Below are 18,480 nucleotides of genomic sequence, written 5' to 3' on the forward strand. Positions count from 1 at the left end.
TGTCATAAAGTTGAAAGATTTTGTAAGAGATGAAAGCACACAATGAAGCTATTATCTTATTGTGTAATGCACGCGGTATTGGGTGCTTAATTACACATGAGACGCTGCAACCATGCCAAATTTTCAGGTGTTATTCTGTTGTAGGCTTTCACGAATTGTTTAGCGTCAATCATAATTACTTTCTATCTCATTAGGTGCTACGCTCTATCGTTTGATTGTCCAAGGATGAATAGACTGAACGCGAGGATTTGTGTAAATGACGTAAATGTAAATAGCCATATAGAACTCGGCTTGATGCCTCGTATGTGCTAATTTATGCCTTGGCTTCCATAGGCCGAACAATTTGCTTGAAACGCCCATGACATTTCCATTAAAAAGCGTTTTCACTTCACTTATCGTCTTTGATAAAATTTCTGGGGAAGGGAAAATTGAAGTAAAAATGACATAGAAGCGTTCGTTCATGATTTCTTCTCAACTCGCAATAAACAAAATATCAAACAAACCGTTCCGCCTACATACATCCGGATTATTGAGTTATGTTTGGCAAGAAATAGCGAAGTAAAATGTAAAAGTCACGTCGTAAGAAACAAATTAATTTCACATCTCATACCAACTGATAACAATTAGAACGAAGCACTTGACCTGTGTTATTTTCCGAATCAAGCGGGCATTTTGCGGTTTAGTACGTTTAACCAAGAATTTAATGCATGCTTTATCAAAAGGTTAAAGGTGAAGGGTGTAGAAATCCCATCTAGTAATTTGAACTTGCTATTGTGGGTGCATTTCAAGGGGCAAACATCCGTAATGATTGATCTCACAAGTATTTCAGACATTTCACGAGAACCAATATCCTTATGAGATATAGATGGCTTAAAAACAAATCGATAGACATTTTTTTCGGATATTAAATATATTTTCTATGTTCAACGTCTAGCAGTATAAAAATAGCACCTTACAAGTATAACGATATCGTCAAGTTTAATAAACGTTTACATATACTGGACTCATGTTACTTTTACAATAATTATGCATACCCAACTCTATTTTAACTTAAATATATTTAAAGGTACCGTATCGCGAACAAATAACGTGCAATTATGCTTGATACAAGTTACATGTGAAATCACGGTGATTATTCGTGTTCTCCGTTTACATGGTAAAAACGCCAACGTATCTTTCTTATCAAAATTAATATATAGTTTAAAGAACTCGGAGGACGAGCTTGTTAAATTACTTAATACTTAAATATGCTAGTAAAATACTTAATTTTCAAAAAATAAGAAATTGTGTATACAATGTTCTCGATAGAAGAAGCACGGTAATTGATACATAACCTATGCTAATTTATGACATCTTTCGCGCGCTTTTCAACAAGTATGCAAATCTGTTGGTGACCTTGATCACTGTCGTAGGACCAACATCAAAATACATCCAAAAAATCGACGTATTTTACTTATTTTGTGCAGTGCATCCCTATATTCTGACTGTAAATATAATATTTGGTGTTTTACGAACGCAAAAAGCGGAAGTTGCTGTTTTAGTTCGATAAAAACCAGACCAATACAGACGGAAATGTTGGCATTAAGCCCAGACAACTGTGATATTTTAACTTAAATATAAAACTTTTTTAACGTATAGACAGCAACTGTTCGGGGATTATACCTTCGTGTTCGTGTTTTAACTACGATAATTGCTTTAGTCGTCGTAACTTTTCATGTAATGACTGCTTTCGTTTCTCGAGCATCGTCTTGTCTTCAAGTAATCGTTCCTGTTCGGAAGTTAGCTTTGATATACAGTCCGTTGCTTTTCTTAGTATTGCCACTTTGGGGGTTCGTTCATAACCTTTAAGTTCAGGCATGCTGTCGCGTAGAAGTTGAAAACTGTACTTCAAATCGTTTCTTCGCTTGCGTTCAAGGACATTGTGAACATTTCGCTTGCATTCCGGGTCATCTGTGCTCTTGTCCTTTACATTAAGCCGAATAGATAAGTCAGGTCTTTTCTGTGCGCTTTCCACTTTGTTTTCTTTGTTCGCTTGTTGTTGTCGTTTAAGATTCATTCTCGGACGTTTGGCGATCGGTTGGATGTTGTTCCGAAGAGCTTTAACTGTGTTTTTGTTTACATTGATATTGCTACAAGGTTCGGGGCATTTTCGTTTGACTGGCTTCTCTACGCTGACGACATCAATTTCCTCCTCTGCAAAAGAATTAAAAACTATCAGTTAAAATGTCACTTAAAATATAACGGTCTTGTCGAAAATTTAATACCTGAAGATTCACCACTCGGGAATTCCTGGGTGTGTATGTGATGGGGGAAAACGGACGTAGGGTCTACACATTCTGCCCCAACAGTGTCGATCGGATAGAAAGGTGGAGGCGATGAGCAAGGGGTGTCGTACGCGTTGTCTACTTGTTTGCTGCTGTTTTTTTCTTGCGATGAGTGACTTCCCCACATGCAATCTTGAATGAGTTTTGATGTTAAGTTGGCACAATTGTGCTCCAGCTCGACAAATGTTCGGCAGTTATCCCCATCTATGATATCGGTGACACATTGTAATGTGTCAATGGAGCTCGAACTTAGGCACACAGGAGATGATGCACAACTACTATCCCGACATGGAGAAAGTGGCGGAGTCAATAGTTCAAATTTCATCCAGATATCGCGAATAGGACACGATACGCCGATACTATTTACTTCGCAAACTTCATTATCGTATTCTGTAATATGTGGTGAGGAATAATGAAAACCTCTTCGGGGAGAATCCCATTTGCATTGCCATGACTGTATCTTTGGTTTTAAACCTGTTCAAAGTTAAAAGACATATGAGTAACTAAAATTCGTGCCAAATCCATTGCGCGCGAATGTAATACAATATATTTATCATTCACAAGTGGCTACTAACTTTATTTACAAATTTTACATACCGATGTTTTTGATCTTAAGAGCTGAATTAATAATCCAACGATTTAGTTGTGCTATCTTATGTCTCACGAAGTCGACAAAGCTCAAGTTCTCCTGGAATGTAAAAGATAAGAGTTCAGTCAATAAAATATCATTCATCATTAAATTTAAATCCCATGAAGTGAATGAATGAGCCAACGAGAGTGCTATTGCGTCGCCAGTGCTTGCCACTTTTATGATTTATACCGAGCCCTACCTCGTGAAAACTTTATTTCGAGAGATTTTATTGCGTCGTTTGATCTGTCACTCTTTGGCAGTAGAGAGCGATAAATCGTTAGCTATTGCGAGCAAAGTGCACAACGAATAAAAAGATAGAGCATGAATAGGCTAGTGATTTTCAATTGAAAATCGCACCTTAGCTATTCATTTAGCCAATCAGCGCCTCGTTGACATGGCAACGTTCTCCCCCCAGCAAACTCAAAACGATGCTCTTTGCCTTATTCAAATTTTTTAAACAGTTATTATTACACTAATGATTAAAGGCTAGATGATCGTGTGTTTTTAGATTAAGTTACTGTGAGGACTATTGAAAGCAATGGAGATTATGTCAGTGCGTAGAGAAATCATTTCCGCATCTATTTCTTCTAAAATCCCTTAGTATAACAGTTAACCTTATGTATAAGACTAATAAAAGAGCACACTGGCATGAACTTAACTCATTAGTTAAGGTGACATGAATTTGGAACTTACTTAAATACAAAAAGCAGGAAATGTTATTGTGTTGAAGTTAAAAACAAGCTTATAGACGACAGAAGGCTTCTATGCCGGCGTTTAAATACTTCTCTTTCAATATCGGAAACGACCCTATCGACTTACATAATAACAAGTGAGATATTCTAAGATATAAATCTATTCCAAATATTTTTGTTAGTTTATGCTTTTCATTGTGGGTGTGCTGGTAGCAGACGTATCATTTAGTAAGTGTGTTTTGTCTCACATGACGAACAAGCATATTTGATGATAAATGGTCAAAAAAATTGTTGAATTTTTGTATAGCAATACACATTTGGCACATTTATGTAGGAGGTGAACATTACGGTGCCAAACGCTTTAGTGATTAGATTTAATATAAAAGTCAACAGGAAATTAATGCGAAAACAAGAGACGTTAGTGTTAAAATCACAACAACTCGTAAGACAGGATATTATCGAGAAAATGAAACCGTACTATATGGCGATACACTGGTTAAAAACCACGTCTATGGTTTCCAACGGTGCGACTTTTATGCATTAGCCACACGCTTTCATTCATTCATTCATTCAATATCTTTGTTTTGGTCCCTGCGCAATTAGCTTTTCGTTTTCCGGAAAAAAAGTTTTGTCTGTTTTCCAGCTTGAAACGGGACGAAAACCTTTGTGACGATCTGCGACATATAAACGAAAGCGACAGCCATTTAAAATAATAAACATTTTCTATAATAAAGAATGTTTGTTATGTGTTGGGATCTTTCAAGCTAGCTAACTCTTAGATGCATAATGAATTAATTAGAGAATTTAGAAGGCAGAAGCGAGCAAATTTGAGACAAAGTATTTTTATTAAACGCCGGAAAAAATAGCTAAGCTGTCCAGCAAGTTTCGTTGGGGGATTAAAATAATTTCAATTTAGAAAACTCCTCTGTTTGTGCGCGAAATGATGCAAAACCGAATATAAAGGGTTTTTAATCGATAAGCAAACAAGGAATTTCCTTTCGATTTTCCTTGGCACCAGATGAGAAAGTGCTATCAAGTGTCACTGAAGGGCCAACAATTTAAACTGGGCTTGCTGAAGACCTCTTCTATCATAACAAATCTCTTAATGGTTTCGCTGTCCCTGAAATCCTGGTTATATTAATTGTCTAGTCCAAGGTTTTGGAACTACAAGGTCATGATTATTGACCATTAAATGATATTGTCTGTGATATTGTTGTATCTTGTATATAATTAGCTTATAGTAATTTTTCAAATTCAATCAAATATAAATATAAATAGCTTTTATAAGAATTTTTAACTTGAAGGTTTTCGTTGTTGCCATTTGTTCGATTTGCGTATTTTACACGATAAAACCACCGTTTGTTGCTTTTGCTATCATTATGACTGAAATGGTAGCATGAAATCCCATACAATTGAACGCAACAAATTTACATAAATGACAAAGAGAGCTTTCTTTGGGTTTCAAGTGTGAAGCCACACGCCTGACATTGACTTTAACTTGCTTAGCAATCGGTGGAAGTTTAACTAAAAATATTGAAAATTAGTTTTCTTAATTGAAAGTGCCAAATTTCGCTGTTTTACATGTAAATAGGCAATAACATAGTTTTCCTTCGACAGCGGTCATTTCAAGCACATAACATATAACATTGACATGGCGGGGATAAAGGTTATAATTTTATAAGTAAACATGATATTGGCTTAGCTTATTGCTCTGAATTATTATTGGCGACTCGTGTTATTGTCTTCAAGTATTTGTACACCTGAATGCCAATTTTACTGTTATGTAATCGATGGAAAAAGATCATTTCACTAGACCTAGTCTGATCTTGCTACCTGACACTTCATGTAAACCTAAAACTAAAACACAACAACACTAAAAAAATTTTATAAATAAAATACATCTTAAACGCTTCAATTGTCATTATAAGACATTATATTGTCACTTGCAGATCATTGCAACAAATGCTAGCTAATATTTCATGATAGTTGTTGATCAAAGGAAATATTTTTCAGTTTCTCTACGACCAAATTGTGAGTGTATCTAGGGCAACCTGAGGACCATGTTATCTATTAATGACAGCAAAGGGTCGTTAATTTCTCTGTTCGATGCACGGATTAGTCAGACTATGTGGAATGTGAGAAAGATATGTGCATTTTTGGCATTTATCCCAAAATTGATTTCTCGTAAATCATTTAGGCATTTCGCACAAGTAATTTAACATTTGTGTAACATTTAAAGTGACTTTTTTGGTTTAAACTAAACAAACACAGAGACATCGGGTTCTAATTGTAAAACTGTCGAACGGAAACTTCGGCATGCACGAGACGCCCACTGGCATTGAAATATTACAGCAAGCGAAACGACATCTTAAAGTCACACTTTGTTTATTGCTAAATCAAATCATTTCAGTACGCATTCAGTGATGATGCTTTCAATAGGTAATTCATAAGTATTTGAAGATTTAGCATAGACATGAGAGTTAATCTTTCGCGTTTTTTAAAGTAGTTTGCTAGTTCACATGTGTGTCTACCGTACCCGCACGCTTGCTCAAGTTGGCGCGGGACATCAAAGAGTATCGTGACGTTTTAAGTCCTTGGGTGTATTGAAGGCAACTCATCTCTAGTTTCCGTTAACAGATTACTTGCAAAAAGCTCGTAATATAGCTCACCTCTGACCTTACAGCATTCATTTCGACTGTGAAATAACATACATTTCATGTTTGGAATAACATGTACCATTAAGGAATGTAAATAAAATTTTCCAGTCGTATAACATAACCTTGTTACATCGGGATAGTACCGAACTTTATGTCAACTTGTGTTGATTATTAAAGACGTGTTATGAATTTTCACAGAGTGCGTCGACAACAATAATATTCTCGATCCAATTTGTTAGTAAAATTCACATTACTTTTGATTTTTCCATGTAATTTTGAAAGTATCTTTCAAAGCTCAAATGTGCTTCTCCGGATCTCCGGATCAAAGTCCGTTAGGGTTGAATGCATTTTGACTGCAATACTTGATTATTACTTTCTTTGCCTGGCGCAGACTTGCAGAAGTTTAAGGAACTTGTCAGAACATATTTGAACGGAATGAATGAGAATTCCAGCTGTGTACTTTCGTAAATATAACTGTGCGTTTATTTTTGTTTCGTTGAAAGGTTTGTCATTAAATTATGAAATATTTTGGATTGAAAGACAATCGGTTTTTCTTGTTTACGCCTGTTTTCTCCTCTTTTACAAATAAAAATTTTTGTCCAACATTTTGCTATAGAAGATATAAAGGATGAGTAACCTCAAGTATACAATAATTCAAATTAATCATTTTTTAGTAAATCAATATTCAAATATTTTCTGTGTATTTGTGGCTTCGCCGAGTCACAGACCGAGCGGTATAGTAGAGTTTATTAGGTCTGGCACTAGTATTCAAAAATAAAATTTACACGAAGTTCGGCATGGAATAATGGCGAATTTCGTAAATGTATGGCAACAAAGTTCAAAATTTCAACGTATAATGGACAAAAATGCAAGTTTTTTGTAGATGGCAAGTGGTATAAATGGATTAGGTAGATGAACATCTTACTGTCATGAAATTTTCAAGCCTTTTTGGAGGTGTCGAACGAGTGAGAGAAAATCGGTCACGGTAAGATAGCTCTTGTTGCATTATATTTCTTATGTTGTATAGAGGAACTACATTTTGTATGGTCATTGTTGACTAATGTGTGTTTATCTCATGTTCGAGCAAGTTGAATCACCAGACAGCGAACATTTAGCGTCCTGCTGTGTAAATTGCTTATATTCGATATTACTTCCGTGGAAGACAAAATGCATCACGATATATCAAGTATAGTTTCTTCTGGAAATGTTCCCTGGTGGAATCCTGCTGACAGATGGAAACTATAATGACCGTACTCGTTCCAGGCATCGTTAGGTGCGCATGCTCAATTGCTTTCCCAAAAGTTTTACACAAGGCAAAGGGAGGCAAACATAGACGCAATAGTAGATATCATAGGAACTAAGTGTGTCATTAATAGAAAAAAATGACGCTTCGGCTGGCTACAACGAGCATTGAGTTGTAGCGTGGCGCAGCATTTGCAGCGGTAAAAGCACAACATCTAAATTAAAGTGGTTACTCTTGAAACTGTCTTCCGTTGCATTCTTAAGTTTCCTGGTCATTGCTATGTCATGTTTTGTAAGCGAAAGCCGGTGTAGACTTTGTCGCCTAAACGTCTCTCGAGAACTAGCCAAGTGTTTTGAACGTATTAAGCACTACCGGTGCAAGAATGGGCAAACTAAATACGCTCTTGAGATGAAGGAAATGTTTTTTCCGCGTCAAGTATACGGCTGAGCTATCTTTGCTTAAGTGTTGCTTCATGTTGTCTGAGTTAATGTAATCTTGATTAACCCATAAAAAGGATTTTCTTCGCACATATAAAGTTGCTCGATGGATTTTCCCAGACACTTGAATAAAGCACACAGAAAACAAATAGTGTCCTTGTGCGAAATGATTGTTCGCCAACGTTGTTTGTATAGTCTGTTGTCCTTCAACGTCTTAAATTGTTAAGAGCCCAGACTGGCATTCGTAATTATGAAACGTGCAGTTGAAGGAAGAAGGTTTATAAACTTCCTTATAAACCTTTTAAGTTTACAAATGGCAAATGTGTAATTTGTGATTCGGTTAAAATTTCAAGCGATCGTTAATTTAAGGAAGAACTCTTATAAACTTACTTGCCAACTCGTTAAGTTTGCAAATCGCAATAATGTAATTTATGTAATTTATTTACATTTACTTTAATGTAATTTATGATTGGATCGTGATTTCAACCAATCAAACGACATTGTCGATCGGTAGTCCTGCTCACAACTACATGACCGAAAATTTCTCTGTAGTACACTTAAGCTTTAGCAAACAGACCACTTCCTGTTCACATACGAAATGCAAAACGGAAATTTTATGAAGGAAATTTTAAGAAGTCCACTTCAATAAAAATTTTTATGAAGGAAATTTTTGAAAACATCAGTTGGCTTGTCTCGAGAGATGTATTATCCTAATCTTGTTTGGACAATATTGGACATGTATAACCACAGTTAACAACAGATTAAACACCAGTAGTTTTAAATCTGGACGCGAAATATGGTAATTTAGATTTTCATCGTGATCAATCGATATTCATTAGTCGGCTGTTTTACGCCGAGGGAAAATATGTGGGAGTAATCATTTATGGTGAATGATTTTAAAAAGGAGAACTTTTTTTCTGTCATGCGGTTTTTCTGTCAACAACTTTGGTGTATTAAAAATTAAATACTTTCGTGGGTTTTAGATCTAAAGTATTTCTCAGAGGAATTTTGTGATTCTGTTAACGACGTATAAGTATATTGTAAATAAATCGTTTTCAAGTCTGGCTTGTAAGAACTCTCTGTTATTCGTTAATTAAATTAGTAATAAAAGGAAGTGTTTGCAATTTATCAAAATTATGGTTGCAATCGATTCTATTAATCGTGAAATTTTGTTTACATTATTGGTTTTTAGAATCATGGATTTAAACTTGATAATTGTTAAGTAGCGAAGCTATTTCGCCATTCGCCATCGTTTGAATTGAAAAATGCCTGTGGTGGGTCTTCGTGGCTCGTTTTACCGCGTTGGTATTTTGAGAACTGTAAAATTTTTGCGATGTTGGAGGTCAAGGAACACCGAACGTCCATCACGGGACTTAAGATCCGCCACAAAAAAAGTAATGGGGATTATTGATCCTCAGCTGTAAAGAAGCGAATTCAAAGTTGCACATATAAACTTGGTATTTAATTCATCGATCGAACTTTCCAGGCATTGTTATACGAAGTCGATTTCATCGGATGAGATTTTAAAAAAAGCATCAAAAAACTTCAAGGTAAGGTTAGTTTTACGTATATTTGGGGCAGGTTTTAATAAGCCCACGACTGTCCCAACATGAAAAAGATTTTATTCGTGATATGTTATAACGGTTGTATTCGCCATGTTTACTTAGCCTAAATACGTTAATGTCTTTCTTTTACCTTTTCTGCGATTTCTTTCTCTGAAGCACTGTAATTAATGGACTTTCCGAGTTTAATTGACCCTCTTTCCTCGAGGGACTGCTGTGGTCTGGCTGCAGAGCTTTACTAGTCTTTAGTCGTCTTTAAAGGATTAAAACCCAGTCATATCACGTTTTAAATATTTGCTTTGATTTATTTGATCAAGTAGCGTCCGCAGTATTGACTTTCGATGATGGCTACTAAAGATTCCCGAAGACAGCCGGTGCGATTGTAAATACTTGAAAATTTCTGCATGGAGTGTCATATCGATAAATCATAAGATCAGAATTTATTTTTCTTTTCAAACATTGTTGTGGTATGCTGCGTTTGGCTTTCATGTTTAGGATGTGCACGGGCAAATCAAATCCGTTAATCAGTTCAGCATATATCCTTCGAACGTTATTTAGGCTTAAATACACAAAAATGTACATTTCCACGATAATTATGAATATGTCAAACGAAATGCATGATGACGAAGTGGGTGGCGAACGAGTAACTGATAGTGGATAAAACACATTGATAACTATGGATTTTATAAAGCCAGTCAATGCTAATCGATGTACTCGTAATATTCTGAGTTTCGCGCACGATAAATCGTCATTTCTGTCGATGTCTGGACTTATGATGCTATGTTGGTGTGAGTTCATGCGACAGCTTTCGTACCTCTCCCCACACACACACTCCCCTCGTTTTCTTTTCGACAAAATGTTGAACTAAAATATGCCCGTGCAAGTTCTGTTATCGTCCTGAGAATGCGACGAAATGGTTTGCGTGGGTAGTTGCTTTTTATATAAACAGCGATATTTCAGCTTTTTTTTTGTTTGACTTAAATAGTTTTGCATTCCCAATATCTAACTCCACCCCGTCCAAAACAAATAATCGTGTATCAATGATTACATAAGACACGCGAGATGTTTTATCCGAAGAATCCGAATTCTCCTTGAACTACGCAATATTGATGAATTGGATGAAAGCACGGATTTAAAATAACTGTAACTTCAGGAGCCCAGACTGATTAAATCTCTTTATTTAGTTTAATGCGATTATGCTTGGCTATTTATAAGCAGTCGTTCAATAATATTTGATCTTTCTCGAATTTTTATTTTTTTGGCGATTTCTCAAATGTTCTTTGGCGATTTTATAATTTTGGTTCTTTAAGCCAGTTGTTGAGCAAAAACTTCCTCGAAATCTAGCTTTGTTTTACTAAAACGCGAATTAATGGCGCTTATCTTGCTAGACGATGAGAAATAGGACGACATCGAAAGGAGATTTGGAAGCAGTAACACTTGATCGGCTTAAAGGAGATATAACACCTTATCCCCAAGAATTGCTTTGCAAGTACACGATCTCATACATTGCCGCTGCTTTGAGTAACATACAAAAAGTGTGTTACCTGACCTCCCGCGCGATCAAAACCCAGACACCCACGCAAGAAGGGTTACAGCAAAGTCTTACCGAATAATTTGGTTGACGCATAAAAACTAGACGACACCCAGTGGTCATTTTCTTCTATATAGTTGATAGGAAACTTGACCGAGCAAAATTGGACAATCTAAAGAAAATGTCGAGAAATAATAGCACTTACTGTTGTTTCTGGGGGAAATGAAAGCGATGCTCTTATCTTTCGAAACCAAAATTGACAGCATACGTAAAGCATATATTGCCGGATAAATTCACAGAACAGGACGTTAAAGCGAAAGCGATCGACTGTCGTGAAACAGGTCCGTGTTTTGTTCGATGCTTCTTCTTGGAAAACTACTTGTGGTTTAAATGCATCAACGACAGGAACAAAATATACCCTCGAATGACCACATGACACATGTGTTTCGCATTAAAATATGCATGAAAACATTTAAAACGTACAGATTAATTTTTTCGTGCATTTTTTGCATAACATCCTATGTTGGGCTACTTGCCATATGGTTTTTATATCAACAAAGAAAACTGCGAGTGTGTGGTTCTCACGCTCGTAGAAGGTATAATATCTAGTGATAAATTATTTAAAATAACAAATTGCGGAATTTCCAGTTCGAACGCGTTTTCCAATACACAGAAATTTAAAGCTCTGACGTAACACACAAGTTGCGTCAGCACATCGAGTTCTGACGAGGATAAGCTTTTATATTACGAACACGTTGTTCTAGAAAGTCACTTCTCCTCAAGATGAATTTCGGTTCGTGGAGAGATAAGGATTATTCTCCATAACGAGATAAAGGTATGTTTACTATCAATCATTTGGATGGTAGCCTGCAGAAACGCCCGAAGGGGAAACTATTGATGCGAGAATTGTACTATGTAATGTCATAACATCTCTCATCAAAAACTACTTAAAACAACCCAACGACATTTCCGTCAGGTCCAAGCCTCATAACCCATTACAAATTACACAATCGTTTCGGCAACAGCTTTGTAGAGCGTTGCCAGGACCGAGGTGATTAAAATTGAGCACGAACTTCACTTTGGTCTGCGTCTGACGATGGGTTTGAGAATCATACTACGTACGGCAGTGGAAGCCTTCTAGTCACGTGATATTCCTCTGACGTAATCCGATCAGTCAGCGATTCACGATAAGGTACCTTCAGTTCAGTGTGACAATGATGATTGTAAGTAGGAGAAAGTGAGGCAGCGTTGGTAAAGGTAGAGAATAGTTAGACAACGTTGGTAAAAGTAGAGAATAGTGAGAAAACGTTGGTATAAGTACAGAATAGTGAAGCAACGTTGGTAAAAGTACAGAATAGTGAGACAATGTTGGTATGAGTAGAGAATGGCGAGGCAATGTTGGTATGAGTAGAGAATAGTGAGACAACGTTGGTAAAAGTACAGAATAGTGAGACAATGTTGGTAAAATGTTGGTATACGTAGAGAATAGTGATGCAACGATGGTACAACCGGGGACTAGTGAGAGCAACTTTGGTATAAGTAGGAAAAGAAAGCAACGCTAAATTGGTATAAGTACGCTGGGCAACATTGACAATATCAACGTCTTTCAACTTTTCATGTTTAGTCTATGTAAAGAACGTTTGAATTTTGACGGAGATGGTTCGTTTGCTCGACGAACGTTGGTCCCCCTCACTCCTTTATCATCTGGCGTCTATCTGTCTAGCTATGACATAAATCTAGCTTGATGTCCTCTTAGTTACTCTGCAGACAGAGAAGAAGAAATCATTCAAATGACCTTGCATTATTATCAAATAAGTTTATTAAGTTTGAATTTCGGAGTGAAACAATTTACGAACATCTTCTCAAGTCCAACTGTACATACAATACACTTAGAGTTGTGGACAACACCCCCCCTCCCCGGTGATCTTCAGAAGAGAAACCGTGTACGGATCTCTGCTATCACATTTTCTCCGTCCTTTCTCACTGTTGTAGTAACATTCGGATGTTCCTTGGTGTGCTCTCGTCGTTGAGATGTTTCGTTGTGTATCTGAATGAAACACGTGTTCATATTTAAAGTACATCTTTCTTTGCATCGTGGAAATAAAAAACTTTCACAGCGAAATCGTAAATAATGAAATAACCGAATGTATGATTTTTACCTTAATGCATTTAGAAGTCCTTCCACCGAGTTTAGCGGTTGATCTTTAAGAACCTTGATCGTTGCCTTCATCTGAAATCGAGAGTGGAAGTCTTGAAAATGAATTATAGAGACACAGCACTCTCGGATGATAAATATCAGCGGTAAATTGTAAAACACGCTTACATCAATATTAGAGGTTTTTACAAAGGCGCCCAAAGGATGAACATGGTCGTATAAAATTATTACTCCAACCTAATAACGACAAAGATAAAGTCAAAATTGGATAAATCAAATAGCCCTTCACACCATGCCCTTTCAAAAGATAATCTCATCACGAGAAGAAAAGCACAGAACGCAAACGATTTTGTTAGAATTTTCTTTCTCCTATTTTGAATATATTACACAGTATCTAAGGGATGATTGTAGCAGTTTCATTTCAGCACTGGTCGAGTGACGAATCACCTGCCTTTAACTCTGACACAGTGAAGTTGACCTTTACTATGGTAGTATTCTGTACTTTTAAGTTGCTAAGACTTATCGTGTAGTATCGCGTGGTATAATAGTTTACAGCCAAGACCTAGGGTGTAGAGCTCTAAGGCTAATTGAAGATATTTTAGCGTTCTCACAAACGTCTCCGAGGTTTGCATAAGCCAGTGCAAACACGAAAAACATGTTTTATTTCTTGTATAAAATAACAATAATGCGAAAAAAGACAAACATTTTAATTTTTCCTCTAAAATGTATTCATGATCGATTTGCAAATTCTCTTTGATTGATTGGTTGAGCTCAGATGTGCTTTGCACAGGCTAATGCAAACTCAGCTCTAGACCAATCAGCGCACGCGTTTCATTGTGTTTATTTTATGTTTTATATTACATAGGTGAACTTACCATAATACGAAGACAAAACAAAGTGGTTTCTTGACTTTCAAAACGTGAGCTGTACTCGCTGCAAAAAGGAGTTAGACGTACATTTTATATGTGCAATTAACCTGACAAGAAAGGTTCGTTGTTTACTTACGGATTTTCAATCATAACTCTACAAAGATTAGCCAAAGTACTTAACATATCAGTCGTATTTTCTATGGGCAAATTCTTGTTCTAGACAAAATTAAGATGGAGTTTATGGGAAATCATCCAAGACAGACTATGCACTGTACATATGTAATTGTCCTACTTCGCTAACGAACTTTGATGTAGCATCACTTAATGTCTTTAACATTGGCGTTGGATAGGCATAAAATAAGGACATTCTATTGGCCATTTCATTTGACACTTGGACATCATTTTCATCCATGTCATTATCGTCCTAAGACAAGGTAAACAAGACAGTTGTACCATGATGCAATGCGCTAACCACTGTACCAATGTCTTTTTTATTTAATTATTTCTTACACAATTTGACAGTTTTCTTCTGCTGAGTGTTCTTCTGTAATAGCTAAAATCATTCTGGATTGATGGGTTGGTCATCTAAGAACGAAAATTTTTTTTAGGAGTTGCATCGTCATCTGGTAAAAACAAAGTGAAAATCAACAAGGAAGCCCGACCTTTAGGTCATCAAATTTTAATGTGAAATGAAGGATATCGGCAAACTGTTTAGCAAGTGCCTGAAACAAAGACATTCCCAATTCACCATTGACCAAACTATCAATTAGGAAACATTATTTCTCATGCAAAAACACTGAATAAACCTGCTGCTGTTCCAAATGTTGACTGGTGTTAGATTTCCGAGCATAAAGCATTCAGCAGTTGAGGTAAGGCAGCCTCTAAATGAAAAAAAACACAAACAAAACATCAATAGACAAAGTTACAGTCATTGTTTATAAACCATTATTATTACACTTTTCAGAATACAGGCTAGTCAATGCTGATGTCACAGAATAGTGCCAGTGGAAAGAGACATTTGTAACAAAGTTATGGTAGTATAGATGTTTGTATGAATAATTCACGACCAGATATTGTGGGAAACTAAGGTCAACAAAATTGATGAATTCATAGTGGAGATAACCAACCCAATTCAGTTGCATATTCATAAAACTTTTTCAACTGTCCGACTAAAGGCATAACTGCTCGCCATGCCTCTTCTTGTAAACCCTCGTTTGTAGGATTGGATATTGCCTGAAAATGATGAATACAATCATTTAAAATGCCTATGAAACAAAAATTTTGCAAGTTACATTATGTTTGAAATGACTAAAACTTTTAAAAAGACAGTGTACTTTCTAAAACAATTAATGCATATCTCTTTTCCTTCTTGAGATTTTGATGTTTTTGTTATTTCCAGTCTATACAACTTGTGGCGTAATGTTGCATAATGAGTTCCCACAATGCTTCAAATACTCTTCAGTTTCCTGACAACTATATGTTGATACTAGTAGGCAGCATTTTATACCATTAACCACATCATAATAAAGGGAACTCTGTCCTTGTGAATTAAAGTATTGGTAAATATACCTAATATAATTTTACTTCTCACTATGCAATGTGACATCCCAAGTTAGATATTGGACAAAGCGAGAACCTCAATATCTCAAGAATTTAAAGTGATATGCATAATTTGGTTGAGAATGTCCATTGTCATCTTGAAATATCTCTTGAATAAAAGTATTACTCAGATAGAAAACTTTTTGTTTCATTGGCACTTTAAGTGATGAGAAAATTGCATAGTTCATCTTACAAAATAAGAAATCGCTTGTTATTGCTGTCTGTGTAGATACATACCACTCTGATTGGCTCATTGGCACCTTGATAATCATTAAGATCTTCTAGGATTTGTGTAGATTGATCTAAAACTGCCTTAACGACATCATAGACCTCTGCCTCAGAAGATGTTGGTTGGGCATCTAGAAACATAGTGAACTGTGAAGTTTTTTTCCCTCAAATAAATACTAAGTGTTCAGTTACCATGGAAACTGAATCTTGCAAACTTACTTTCAAAGTCGAGAAAGATATCAGATTTATTTGTGTCAGTATCTTTGGCATATAAAATTCTCAATAAGTTACCCATGTTGAACTGAAAATAGAATGAAATAAAACATATCGGTGTTCATTATCCAAAATAAAAATGGGAAATAGATATGAATCACAGTATGCACTTCACTGTAAAATAAAATATTTGGGAAGCAATCAAACCGGAATCCCAGCAACAACTTGATCAGAGAGAATCAAACCATCAACAATATTTTTCAACATGTTCAAGACTAAACCATTCAGATTATTTATATACACCATGCGAACAGGTTGTTTCTTAATAACACGAAACAGGTCAATTGACGGCCATTATACAATTAACTCAAATACACGGATTTTACATAAGAGTATTCTATTTTCGCACAATGGTTGTTAGGCTATTTAGAATAATAAAGTCAATGAAAATATCTTAACATCCACACGCTTCCTTACACTAAAGCATGGTGTTTCATGTAAATAAATATAATTTAAAAACTTACATACTCTTTCAGTTGAGCAAATGTACAATCATAGGCAATACTTAATTAAATGCTGTGCGTTATTTCACAGCATACAACACGCCAGACGTTAGCACCCTACAAATTTGACGCGGAAGTCGACAAATAAACAGGGCAAGTCGAAAAGTAAAAGAGAAATGTACAACCTCGATGCTTAACGTTTTCGTTTTTCGTCAATTAACTTTGCGGAAATAGAGCTAGATATAATATGTAGTCATTTCATCGCTACAGTTCTAAAGCCTTTAGAAATGAAATTTACTACAATATAAGTTATAATTTTTGGCGGACGAAAACGTGTCTCGCTTCGACCGGCTCATTGCCAGCTTTTCGAAACAAAATATCAACAAGCTGACATTATTAATAAGTAATAGCAGCTCCGCGATTGGATTCAGACAAAACCAAGCTTGCCAGATGGTAGAAAAACCTATTTCTAATTATACAACGGCAGACGTTCGTTTAGCTATTAGTTCAATTTGCCACATTAATAAATCGATTCAGTTTCGATGGGGCAATGTGTTTCACATTACCTTTGCCTATAAATTTCCGTTTGCAAGATTTCTTTAGATTCCAAAGCAGAAAACTACTCCATCTTCCTCCTCCCGAGAGATTTCAAGACAATAGGAGCGTTGCTGAGCTTACTAAGCTGGCTAAATTAAAGACACTTTCCAAAATTGTAAATAGCAAATTAACAGTGTTTTAAGACTCCAAATGACAACCCGCAAGCTCCAATAACGGCTTGCAACGCCTTCCTTTACCCATAAGCCTTTGCAAACGCGATGCAGGAGGTCGGCGTCAAACCGTTGTTGTTTTCAATAGTTTTCACCGTTAATGCTATACGAAATGCTTATCGAACGTTTTATTTTTAAAATTTCATGAAAGAGCTACGAATTAAAATTTTAAAATATCAAAAGCAACAAGTTACAGTATCTATCATAATGTTGTTGAACTTTATCGGCTCTTACCGAATCTTGGCCGAAGGCAGCACGATATGTTACCAAATATGGGCGATAGGTGAAGCGGGAAAATCTAAAATGAATCCACAGGAGTAAAAACAATGAAGACTTACGAGCGATTTTTAATTTTTTATTGTGAAAAAAAAACAAAGTTATTAAGCATGCTTGGCTTTATTTTGGCCAAAAATTTCTTCAAGAACTAAAATACATCTCCACAACTGTTTTTTTCCAAGATGATTGTATCACACACTCAGGTAGCGTTTAAAGAAATGCGTAAATTTTATTTTTCGATGGCAATGTTATGAATTGTATGACAGTGCTCGTTAATCATGTATTTTGTTGAAAGATGCTCGTATTTTCAATACATTTTCCCTTGTGCTGCTTTTATATCTGCTCTTGTTGATCTCAAATGATTGCTGTATTGGCGATTAGAGGCTACTGTTATATTTTAATAATTTATAAGCCGTCGTTTTTATGAAACTGTATTATGACAAATGCTTTGATAAATATATCGCTCTTCTTCTCAACTTATTTTTGATGTTTGCATTATGAATCTCGTTTTTATTTCAAGTAACTAAATGCTTACAATGAGTGGGCCTCTATCTTTTACATTACGCTCATCTATCTTCTCCATTCATGATATTTTACAACTGTCCAGTCTTCTCACTCGTAAAATGAACAAAGACGTCCCTTCCCGAAAATCTAAACTCTATATTGTCATATTGCTTATTATCTGTGTCCATGCTTGTTGTGTATCTGTTAGCAGGAGAAAGCTATGATATTAATCATAATTAGCAATGTTTTTATAGTCTTTATGGCTCTTTTAGATTGTAGTATCTGATAC

At 35.8% G+C, this 18,480-nt stretch overlaps 2 protein-coding genes and 1 long non-coding RNA gene across 5 annotated transcripts; 1 reads left to right on the forward strand and 2 right to left on the reverse strand.

Annotated features, from left to right (window-relative positions):
• Nucleotides 1–961: 961 nt before the first annotated feature.
• LOC124450582 (myc proto-oncogene protein-like) lies at nucleotides 962–9,747 on the reverse strand. Its single transcript, XM_047001215.1, has 4 exons — nucleotides 9,680–9,747; nucleotides 2,922–3,012; nucleotides 2,265–2,798; nucleotides 962–2,193 (listed from the first exon to the last, which is right to left on the reverse strand). Exons 3-4 carry the CDS (start codon nucleotides 2,647–2,649, stop codon nucleotides 1,682–1,684), a joined length of 897 nt encoding a protein of 298 aa, XP_046857171.1. The 5' UTR covers nucleotides 2,650–2,798; nucleotides 2,922–3,012; nucleotides 9,680–9,747; the 3' UTR covers nucleotides 962–1,681.
• Nucleotides 9,748–11,605: 1,858 nt separating this feature from the next.
• LOC124450583 lies at nucleotides 11,606–14,921 on the forward strand. 3 transcript variants are annotated; one of them, XR_006950111.1, is made up of 4 exons: nucleotides 11,606–11,912; nucleotides 14,098–14,220; nucleotides 14,322–14,535; nucleotides 14,710–14,921. It is a non-coding gene; the product is annotated as an uncharacterized LOC124450583 (long non-coding RNA). The 3 variants fall into 3 exon arrangements; XR_006950112.1 differs by lacking the exon at nucleotides 11,606–11,912 and adding an exon at nucleotides 11,925–12,269; XR_006950113.1 differs by lacking the exon at nucleotides 11,606–11,912 and adding an exon at nucleotides 13,464–13,720.
• Nucleotides 12,879–17,459, reverse strand: LOC124450581 (CYFIP-related Rac1 interactor B-like). Its single transcript, XM_047001214.1, is given in 14 exon segments — nucleotides 12,879–13,124; nucleotides 13,237–13,307; nucleotides 13,401–13,469; nucleotides 14,108–14,165; nucleotides 14,238–14,317; nucleotides 14,394–14,525; nucleotides 14,612–14,686; nucleotides 14,764–14,823; nucleotides 14,908–14,937; nucleotides 14,939–14,982; nucleotides 15,229–15,334; nucleotides 15,938–16,059; nucleotides 16,148–16,229; nucleotides 17,211–17,459. Coding segments are annotated over 13 exon segments (990 nt in total). The 5' UTR covers nucleotides 16,224–16,229; nucleotides 17,211–17,459; the 3' UTR covers nucleotides 12,879–13,057.
• Between the last annotated feature and the right edge of the window lie 1,021 nt (nucleotides 17,460–18,480).

The sequence above is a fragment of the Xenia sp. Carnegie-2017 genome, unplaced genomic scaffold (assembly GCF_021976095.1).
Source record: "Xenia sp. Carnegie-2017 unplaced genomic scaffold, XeniaSp_v1 HiC_scaffold_24, whole genome shotgun sequence".
Lineage (NCBI taxonomy): Eukaryota > Metazoa > Cnidaria > Anthozoa > Malacalcyonacea > Xeniidae > Xenia > Xenia sp. Carnegie-2017.

Coding starts and splice junctions, on each gene's coding strand:
- LOC124450582 (XM_047001215.1), bottom strand. CDS start 2,649: ATGAAATTTGAACTATTGACTCCGCCACTTTCTCCATGTCGGGATAGT. Junction 2,194..2,264: donor CCCGAGTGGTGAATCTTCAG/GTATTAAATTTT, acceptor ATTCTTTTGCAG/AGGAGGAAATTGATGTCGTC.